The following is an 11505-nucleotide window of genomic DNA, read 5'->3' as shown; positions in this document are numbered from 1 at the left end:
AGGTGTTCTTTTCCCACCAAATCCCTGGCCGCTTCCTGGGACGCTTTGCTTTTTGTGTGGTCTCATGACTTGTCTTGCTCTGTCACTATAACTCTGAAGGGTTGCCCCGGTTTCCCGCACACCTGCGTGGCTGCCCGGTCCCTTCAGGAATTCGCTGGGGCTTGTAATCAGCTTTGTGGAGCCATTGAGTGCACGGCTCAGTGAAACTTCCCAACCTCACAGCATGCTGGACCGCTGAATGGGAGTCACAGCGTGGGGCGCCTCTCCAAGCAGCGGGCCTGCCAAATTCCAGCAGAGTCTCTCACAATCATCCTTACACAGACCTCTCTGCCGAACACGAGGGCGAAACAGAGAGAGAGAGAGAGAGAGAGAGAGAGAGAGAGAGAGAGAGAGAGAGAGAGAGAGAGAGAGAGAGAGAGAGAGAGAGAGAGAGAGAGAGAGAGAGAGAGAGAGAACAGACAGTTAAGGTAGGAAAGAATAGTTTATTAAACAAGCAGTTTGCTTCATAAGCGCCTTGAAAAATTCATAGCCTTGCATTGGTCATCTAGCATTTTTTTTATATATAATTTTTTTTTAGAAAAAGCAGTCTAGACTTTTTGAACAGCAGTCGTTTTATAATGGTAATTGGATTATCAGTGATGCACAACAATATGAGAAAGTCTCTGAAAAGCAATCCCATGGGAGCATCACTAAATTAGTCCAGTGAACTAGCCTACTGTTTGCTCTTCCGAGCAATAATGACGCAATTCAGACAAAAATCGTACTGAAACTTAAGGGGCTGATTTACATGCGACAATGCTCGGGCCCCTGGACTGTGACTGTCGCGACTAAAAAGAGACTGTTGGTCACGGTGTGGAACAAATAATTTATAATTAGCAGAATGACAGCAACATTTTGCTAAATAAAAGTTTGAATATAGTTTATTTTTCGTGGCGTTGTGCATATGCTTAAATTACTGCTCCGGAATCGCAGACTGCAGAAATTACGGCGCTGCATCTCGCCTCTTGGAAGGGCGCAGGATTAAGAGGCAGCAAGATTGTTAAACATGTCAACGTGTAATTGTACGATAAGGCCCTCGCGAGGAATTTATTGGCCCAGTTGCTATTTCTATTCCTCCCTAATCTCGTTCAGCACATTCGTTCCGTGCAATCTGTCTCCGTAATCTTCTGTGACAGAGCAGCGACCAATAGCAGCGTACCGGGGTTTTTTGGAGAAGGGAGAAAATATGCAGAGGCGTGATAAAGTGATGCTAATTATCCCCATTTAGGACAGCGAGTGCAAGAGATCGGGAGTTTTCATACGAGCCAGCAGTGTTGATGGCTTCCCAGCACAGAATATATCGGTGGCTACAAGATAAGGGTATCGCACGTTGAGACGATTTATTGGTTCGAGTCCACCGTCACCCCTCCCACCTCTAACTCCATCCCATCCTTTTCACCAATCCCACCCCGCGTGCCTTCCCCTCTTTTGGCGAGGTGGTAAATTATTTTGGTTAAATTTACCAGAACGCTTCTCTTTAACCTGGCAAGTGCCGTGACTTGGTTCTCCGCCTCTCTATTTTCGGCGTTTAATCCGTGTAGTTTTTCATTTGGAGATAAATACAAATGGCTCCTGAGTGGACATTCTCATGTAGGCTAGTAGGGGAAGGGAAAGGAAAGTGTGTTCAGAATAATTGACCGTTTAATGTAAGATCTGTTTTCATGAAAGAAACGTGGCTGAAATAAAACACACTAAAAAATGCTGTTATTTTAACCCAATTTTGGGTCAAATATGGACAAACCCAAACATGTGGTTAAAAATGTAATTTACAAATTTAACCCAACCCAGCATTTGTTAGTGCAAGAACAAATATTCTGTGCTCTGTTTAAAAATAAATGCTATCAAGATCGTGCAATTTTATAGGCTATAACAGTTTTAGCACTCCTGACTCTGTTCTGCTTCATATTTATTTCAAGTGCGTTAAGTGGCACTTGCAGATTTGAAGGCCTCACATGCGCATCCCAACGAGTAAAGGGATGTCTGGTGCCATAGTGTGTTGCGGCTTTGCACTTCTGACACTTGTTGATAAACTAGCCCCATGAAAGCATGTAATTGTAATAACCTTTGACTTTCTGTCCCAGAGGTCAGCGTGTCTGCTGGCTGATCCAGGTCACTGTTAAACATCCTTCTGCCTCTGCTTCAGATCACATTATGTTCAGCCACAATTCTTCACACGCAGGGACTCGAGAATAAATAAGCAACAAAACTAGGAAATGAAAACGTTCAGAGACTTTTCATATAATAAGAGACTACAACGTTACTGCAGTACTAACACGTGTTTTGATTAGTATGTGGGCCTACTCAAACACGTTTCATGTGTGAATTGAAATCTACTTTAAAAAGTGAAACATAAGCTATTATTCCTTGTCAAAAATATTATAAACCTCTGGTGTGAAAAACTTTTTACATATGTTTTTAAACACGCAGATGTACTAACATAGGCAAATTACTTTTCAAAATGACTCACTTACCCACCAAAATCTACCTATACAATTGATTCATTATTATAGCCAACTCCTATATGGTTAAAATAAATCAGGTTTGCTATAGAGGTAAGTGTCAGTTAAACAATAAAACGTTTGAACTGCAATTATTATTGTGATAGACGAAATGACAAAGTTAGTTAACGCAACTTCAGTGCAATTTCAAACCAACCCTATGATACACGTAGGCTATCTATAATAATAATTTGTTTTCAAGTACATAAAATTATACTTCTTATAGGTACCAATCAAAGTCTACAATTGAAGAAGCAATTGTGAACTTAGTACACAGACCGTCTAATTAAATAAGTACACAAACAATTTAAATTATGAATAAACAGATTTGAAATACCTTTAAACGAGTGATAATTACAATTTTGCAAGGCGACTAACAACATTGAAGTTATCATAATATTTGTATTCATGCAATACAATATTTATTATTTGATTCTCTAGTTTTCTCTATTTTAATCTTTGTTTTAAACAAATATTATCCATTTATTATTAATTTAGTTTACCTAAGTAGACGGCTTATTATAAAGGCAATTACACTTAAATAAAATGACTCAAATTATAAATGAATGACAAAAATACGACACACATTTAAAATAATTATTATAGGGCTACAGGCCTATATACAATTATTTTCCCACCAAAGGTTCTAATGCATATTTATTGTAATATATATTCAAGTTCCTATGACGGGTAAGACCAAGTGTGACCTATTTAGAAAATACGTTTTCCCAGATTTGATCCTTTCAAAGATCTCATTAGTAGCACGTTGAAGCTTGTAAAATACACATTAAAAATAAAAGGTCTTAAACCAAAATAAAGTATTAATACGTGCCGATTAATATTTTGTCTTCTATCCACGAAGAGAAAGTGTCTACTTGAAAGTGTAGTAAATCAAACACACGTTAAATGACAAAGTCTGATAGGTAACAAAACTAACACCAATTTAGGGCAGAGTAACTTTTTCTCCAATTTTATTTAGACCATGAATCAACGCAAGGTTAAGATTTGAACTGGCAGGAATGCATGTCATAAATTATGTACAGCAGCAGTGACGTGCCAGCCTTTTGAAATATTAAAACTTATTCACAATTTACAAGAAATATTACAACATAAATCTGGTACATTAATTCACGTATACAAACGTTTTGGTAAATGTAATAAGCAGAAAACTCTTTATGGGCTCTCAAAAACATTTCATTGTGTTATTCACGCTAGACTTTTGTTATTATCAACTCAAAAGTCAATTTGCACAGAAACTTAAATATTTAAAGAATAACAGTGTGTCGCATATTTCTTAGCGTGGCCAGAAACGCTGTCAGAATCATTTTTAAAGACGTCATATTTAAACAATGTTTCACTGAATGTGATACATTTCATTAGATCTTAGTTTCTCTCCGAACAGCAATCGAAACAATATTTACCTTTAATTTACAATAACATCATAAAACAATCTGTACAAAAGTAGTTTAATGACAATCTAAAAAAAAGAAAAAGAAAAGAAGAGGTAAATATTTTTGGTGGACTGTTACCCATCACTTTCCATCAGCTGTTTCAAATATGCGTCAGTGGGACAGTTCCGTTTACTCCGGCAGTTGTGCTCTGATAGTGCTGCGGTAAGGCATGCAGTCTGCTCTGCACAGACGGATCCCCGGACTCCCCGGTCGGTAAATACATGCTTATCATCTCTCTCAAGTCTCCGGTGCAGGGGACTCGAGAGTGCGTGGTAACCGGAGGGCTTATATTGGGTTCGGACTTCACGAGCGAGCTCAGCGTGCCGATGGCCGCAGAAGTAGCGACGCTGGAGTTTTGATGCTGCGCGTATGATATCCCACCGTAGCCGGACGGAGAAGCGCTCATGTAGCTCTGGGAGTTCGAGATGGGGCTGTACTGAAGAGCAGTCATGTCGTAGCGATGCATGGGCTGAGGATTGTGCGGGTGATGGTGATGAGCGTGGTGATGGTGAGACCCACTACCTGGGTGCTGGCTGTAAGCGAGCTGAGCCTCCTGCATCATCGCAGCCGCTGCTGCCGCGGCGGCCACCTGTCCGGAGTAAGTGCCGTTCGCCCAGCCGTTCATGTGTGCGTAGCCGGCGCTGGCCGAGCCTCCGTGACCGCCAGGACTTTCCAACCTCTGGCCGACCCCAGCAGGATTCATTCCGACCCCGCCACCTGCACCGCCGAGCAAGCCGCCAGCCAACGAGTACTTGTCCTTTTTAAGCAGGGTCTTGGTTTTGCGCCTCGGTCTGTATTTGTAATCCGGATGCTCTTTCATGTGCATGGCTCGCAACCGCTTCGCCTCATCGATAAAGGGCCGCTTTTCAGCCTCTGACATCACTTTCCACTCAGCACCGAGTCTTTTGCTAATTTCAGAGTTGTGCATTTTGGGGTTCTCCTGAGCCATTTTTCGGCGCTGGCCCCGGGACCAGACCATGAAAGCGTTCATGGGTCTTTTTACACGGTCTTGGTTGGCTTTGCTCCCCGAATTTGGACCCGTTTGCCCCGGATTCGTATTGGTTTGGGGTCCAGGGGAATGAAGGTCCGTCTCCATCATCATGCTATACATTCAAATGGCTTAAAAGTTTTCAGCTAGAAGAGAAAAAGCATGAACTTTCGGCGCTCTGTAGTCCGCTTGAAGCAGGTGCTTCACGAGCCAATGTAGCTCCGGTGTAATGTGGAATTCACCTTATTCCCAACCGTTTGCTGTTAGTTTCAGGGTCTCTTTTTGCTCCTGTAGCCTGTTTGTGTCGTCTCCGACTGCCGTTTCACATCCACATTAATTGAACGTGCATTTGAGTTACTTTTCCTAGTGGAGTTGAAGAGTTAGTTAAATCAGCGGCCATATGATGCGTTTTGACAGCGATTAAAATGAGCGAGCGGCCAATGGCGTTCCAGTGAGGAGCGATTTGCATGGAGTTCGGTGGAGTGACGTAGACAGCGAGGAAAGAACTAGTAGGCGGGGTGCGCGAAGGGTCAGCACCGCCCCCTCTAAAGTAGAGTAAATACTGAGGTAGTAGTTTGAGCCTCTTCAATGGTTGCAATAAATGAACAAGAGGACAAATGGTAGATTTTATCCATTTAGATGACATTACAAGATACGATCTAATTCTTTATAATAACTGTAAAAGCTGCTATGCTCCATCGTGACGTTTTGCCAAATCTTTGAGTGTAAAAAAAAACACTAGACAGTCACTTGTCAGCTATGTTTCTGAATATCTGTGATTATAAAACTGTTTTAAAAAATCGGTCGAAATTAATATATCACGTATTAATGCTTAATGCTCACGTATGCTTAAAAACCTCGAATGAGACCCTCATTTCACTTAGGATTCAATTAGCCAACATATATATTTTTTTTTTTGCCAAAGATAACCAACACAACCAATTCACTTAATAATTGTTTGACTGAAACAAAAGAAAACACCATATTATTTTAAGAGGTAAACAACATAATTGTAAATGGAGTTTCTTAAATCGAGGATACTGCCGTCTGGTGGTGCACTGCTTGATTTTGTTTCGCGTAAAATTAATACGGAAACGTAAGTTATCTCAAAATAAAAATATAGTGGATGGAAGGCAAACATGAAGGCGTTGTCTGTATGAAAATCAGACTGCAAATTTTAGTAAGCCTATAATGCAAGGATAATTGTACAAAATGTGATCCAATGGCACAACCGATCGAGAAAAATGTTGATGAAAGGCAAATATACCTGCGCTGGACAGCAAAAGTAGCCTATTATTCCGCCATCAAATTCGAAGACATACAAGACATCATTTCAATATATATTCTTTAGAGATGTTGGTAGCCTAGTCTATATTTTTGAATAGGCTATGTGACGCAGCTATAACAAGAACAAAAACATGTTTTGACAAAAGAGAGTCAGGGCTTTTCATGACCCAAAAAACAATAGTTTAGATGTTTTTTCATTTATAAGTGATGGTCGCCAGCCACTCATTTTATGTTGATAAAATAATTCGTTTCATCATCTTTTTTCCTATGATTTTGATAAAAAAAAAAAAAAAAAAAAAATATATATATATATATATATATATATATATATATATATATATACATACATATATATGTGCGTGTGTGTGTGTGTATAGAGAAATGCAATAATTTTATTAAATAATCTTACTACTCACTAATAAATATGAAAGGTTTTATACAAATTAATTTTAAGTAGGGTAATTGTTTTTTTATTTATAGTATTTGTTGTTTAAAATATTACAATACCAAAGCAAGCCCATTAGCAGCACTATGAACAATAATATTATAAATAGCCTAATTATATAATATAATCCCACATTAGTAGAAATTATAGTAGGTATGTTATTATTTTTTAATGAAAAAAAGTTTTTTTTACTTTATTTTTGTCATTTTGTTAGTTCTGGCAACGATTGGGCAGATTAAATAACACCTTTTTATTTAATTTTATTTAATTGACCTTCGGATTAGAGCGCTAAACCATACTGTGACCCTCCTGAAACAAAGTGAACTGTCAGTTCTCATTTTGCTACAGTGTTGCGCTCTTCACAGAGTCTTTGTTTTGCGCGCGCTGGGGGCAATAGGGCACTGTTAGCGCACGTGCGAGAGCTGGGGTTACAGCAGTCCAAAACACACTATTGTAGTAAAATATTAGAGATGTCCTTGGTAATTTAAAAAAACAACGAAAGACTGAAAATCAAAAATGAAGTGTGTTTGCGATCGTACAGTTCATAAAACATTTTGTGACCGAAGCAGGGGATGGGGATGGAACGAGGGGACTGACTGGGATATAACATACTCTATATAATTTATGATGTCAAAATATAAATAAATGGGAATTGATTATTTAAATCAATTAGTTTAATAAAAAAAAAAAATAAGTATTTGTAGCCCAAAGCCTTGTTTGTTTGTTGTAGACTTGTTTAACCTAATTTGGTTGTTTAAGTCCTTTGTGTGGCTCTTCTTGTGAACAGGTTGACTTAACAAGGGCTGTGGTAAGACGAGGTTTAGACTCTTGCAAATGACATCCTGTTAAACAGATGAAAGTGACAATCTGTTGATCAATACTTTATCTAAAAGTTAATTTCACAAGATCAAACAATAGTCACAAGATCAAAGTTATTTTTTATGTTAAAAAAAATGTTTACAAGGGAAAAATGACAAGTAGTTTAAGCAGCAAAAATACACTGGGTTACACATTTTTAAAATAAACGTTTAATTAATTTAATTTAATACTAAGTGTAAACCTTTGCATTTAAACTTTATTTAAAGATTACTTAAAGGTAGCATACATTCACGTATAGGCTACACCTGAGCATAGCAGGTTGTCTTTTAAAGCTGCAAATGTAAAAAGAAAAGAAAAGGGGGGAAAAAACGTAGCGAGCAAAACTGTCAGACTTCCCTCAATATTTGTTCCCGCTTAATGCTGTAAATTGGAAACGCGTATTATATAGGCTATCTTTCGACAAGTCTTCCGATAAAATGCGACTTTGCCGACACTGGACCGACCGGTAGTCTGAAAAAAAGTAGGCTATCCGATCTGTTCACAAGGGGGAAAATCACGTTAATATCTCTTATCCGACACAGTAGGCTATATCATGCGATCATGTAGCTCAGCCTATAACTGACGGCAATTGCTTTCCGTTTACAGGCTTTATGACGTGCTAATGATTCATATAATCAGTTAGCCAGGCGACATAATTGTCTAAAAATATCAAGTTTCTAGATGAGAACATTCATTTACAATCAGTAAATATATCCAGATGTAGCCTAATATTTTTGCCAGAAAATAATACATATCAACCTAAATTTGGTTTTAAAGCTATAAACATACGTTGCACTGTCCCTCATTTTCAGTGATGTAAAATCGTCCTTACCGGTGCTATCGCTGTCCTAACCCAGCCAAAGCCACTCGCCAGACCGCCATCCTTGCTAAAAATCTACCCTTAGTGTGCCAAGGCCAGCCATACCCAGCTCCCAGTCTCACCACTCACTACACACTGAGGAGAGAGACAAGAAAATGAAATTTATTATAGACTCTAAAGACAATTTCAAGTTATTGTTTCTCCCGGCGAAAGGGTTCCTTCTTACATAATAAAGCCCCTTTTGTGTGACGCGGAACAATACAAAACAAGTATTCTAATAAATAGCCACTTTTTTGTTCCCTCTCGAGGATGAATGGAATTGAGCAGTTGGGTTTGATAGCAGCTGCTCGCGCATTCAGGAGAAGGGGGCGGAGCCCTGGCGCGAGGCGTCTCTCCTCTTTGGAAACGAACTTGAAGAACGGACCCGGCGGCAGCATCACCGAAACAACGGTCTGCAGCCTTCACTCCGACATCACCACTGAAGTCTGCCCCCATCGCCCCTGCTGCATGACTCTGAAGAGCATTATACGCTCAATGACTAACCCAGTCATTCACACTTATCCTAAACTTACCAATTACCTTAAATCCTGATGAATCGCATAAGAGCACTTCATCTACTTATAGCCTAGCTGGCCTGGCAGTAAAAAAAAATCATATCACAAAAATCATATCTGCATAGTGCATACTATACTGTTAGCTACTATGAATAAAAATGTTTTACACACACACACACACACACACACACACGCACACACACACACACACACACACACACACACACACACACACACACACACACACACACACACACACACACACACTCACACACACACCTCCAGGGCTGTGTTTTACAATCTTGATTCTATTCCCGAAAAAGTTTAAAGACAGGGACTGCAACTTTTTCGGGCCCCTTGGTGAACAGAGCCTGGCCTATATGATAATAACATGCCTAATGTGCATATTAGTGCATTTACAGCCTTATTTTACAATGTACACTACAGCCATTACTTGTACATTTTAATTTTACTTAAGTTTTCTTGCAATAAGCTTAATGGTTGAAGTTAACTTAAAATCATATTATTTAATGTATACTACATTTTCATTATTTTACCAAAAATAGATTAGACATTTTGCCCTATGTTCTTGTAGTTAAACTGTAGTAAAATAATACCTAATAAAAATATAAAAATGATAAATAATTATCCCACCAAACAGTTGTTCAGAATTGTTAAAAAAAGAAAAAAAAGTTGCTGCCTTAATTGTTTTAATACAGTCAACTTGGATGTTTAAGTCATTTCAACTTAAATTGACTTAAAAAAAAGCTGAATCTTGTATAACTTTTTAAACATTTTAAAAGTTTAAAATTGCTTGATTAATTTTGATGAGTTAAAGCAATGTAAAAACATATCTTGTCATAACTTATTAATAGTATTTTTTTTTAAATCAAATCAAATCAAATCAAATCCTTTTATTGTCACACAACCATATACACAAGTGCAACAGTGGGTGAAATTCTTAGGTGCAGTTCCGAGCAACATAGCAGTATGACACGATGTGACGAAAACAATTACAGCAAACATCAGATTTACATAGATTACACATCTAATGTGCGCACAATTACTCACAGTACCATATACACTAACAGAACAATAAATAATATACAATGTACAATATACAACAGTTTACAATATACAACAATATACAATATACAACAATTTACAATATACAACAGTATACAAAAATACAAAAAGAGGTAATTATACATAGAAAAGATGTACACTCAATCCAATTCATTTCTCCCTCCCTCATACTTTACAGTGTACAGGCACAACTTTCAGTATGTCAAAATAGGATACACATTAAATAACTCTATGATATAAGCCCAAACATGTTTCTCCTGAATCCAGGTTTTTGGGCAGCAGCAGCTTGCCACCGCATGGTTCTGACAGGCTTTTATAGTGGAAAACTGTTGTGTTGTCATTCAGAAGAACTCATAGAGAGACACATTATTGCCATCTGATGGCAAACATTTACCTTGCCTTCGGTCTCGATGCCCTGTGCTCTCTCAAAACTCAGGGCATCTTTTCACTTCTTCTATGATCATCAAAATTCAAAACATTTCAATGTCACTGCGATGTTCGTTCAGGTAGGATAAAGTATAGGGAAAGAGTAAAGCTAACACATAACATATATGTGCATGCTGCATGTGCAAGATAACATTTAAATTGCTATTCGACAAACTCACTTAACCTGACAGCAAACATCAACTCACTGCTCCAAAAACATGAAGTCTTGAGGGATTTTCCATCAGCTGAAAATAATAGCATTTTTTCCCCCAAGTAGGCGCTCCCTCAGCTCCAAGTTAAATGCCATAATGACCTCTTTAGGGATATTATCAATGATTGAAGGGAATATACTCCAGACAGTCTAGACTTCATCAGATGCCTCATGATACCAATGAAAAGAAAGCCTGTCACTTGTTAATACCTAAAGGCAACCACTGCAGGAGAGCCAAACCACACACTCAGACACGGAGTCAGTATGCAAGTCAGTTTGATTCTGCACACTCAATCCAATTCATTTCTCCCTCCCTCATAAATATTAAACATGGGAAGAACTTCAACATGTAGACAGAAACTATGGATATTTACAAAGATTTAACCAAACAACCAAAACAAAAGAGAATGAATATACTGAATAGCATTACGCTCTAGCATATAATGAACAGTGTTATGAAAAGTAATTACATGGCAACAGGCAGCGATTAGGTTTATCCATGTCTAACTGCCTTTAATTTTATGCCGAAATGTGCATTAGAGCTCGGCGCTATCCAGTGCCGTAGTGTGTGCAGCGTCTTCGCAGAATCATTAGCCCCAAACAGAGACTTGTTGAGCCCCATCAACAGCACGACTCTGAGCTCCATCACTGCACAGTTCATTAATCTCTCACCATGGCTTTTCTGGCTGCCAGTGGTTAAACACCCCTCTCTGAGTATAGCTCTCCTTCACCAGAATACCGCTGTGTTAATTTCCTCTCTCTATTAGCACAGCGCAGTTAATCAGGTTTCCTCTCCCCAGTGGTGGTATGAGCAGGAGAGCCGCAAGCAGGTGTCAAGCCTG

The 11505-nt window shown here is 38.7% G+C and overlaps 1 protein-coding gene across 1 annotated transcript; it reads right to left on the bottom strand.

The window, feature by feature from the left end:
• Nucleotides 1–3479: 3479 nt before the first annotated feature.
• On the bottom strand, nucleotides 3480–5302 carry sox1a (SRY-box transcription factor 1a). The gene has a single exon (XM_077216562.1). It carries the CDS (start codon nucleotides 5097–5099, stop codon nucleotides 4089–4091), a length of 1011 nt encoding a protein of 336 aa, XP_077072677.1. The 5' UTR covers nucleotides 5100–5302; the 3' UTR covers nucleotides 3480–4088.
• Nucleotides 5303–11505: the final 6203 nt, after the last annotated feature.

The sequence above is a fragment of the Siphateles boraxobius genome, unplaced genomic scaffold (genome assembly GCF_051911475.1).
Source record: "Siphateles boraxobius isolate OS27281-9 unplaced genomic scaffold, OSU_SipBor_1 7, whole genome shotgun sequence".
Lineage (NCBI taxonomy): Eukaryota > Metazoa > Chordata > Actinopteri > Cypriniformes > Leuciscidae > Siphateles > Siphateles boraxobius.
This window is presented reverse-complemented; position numbering and strand designations above follow the sequence as displayed.

Bases quoted from the DNA above. Each gene is read 5' to 3' on its own strand.
- sox1a (XM_077216562.1), bottom strand. From the start codon at position 5,099: ATGTATAGCATGATGATGGAGACGGACCTTCATTCCCCTGGACCCCAA.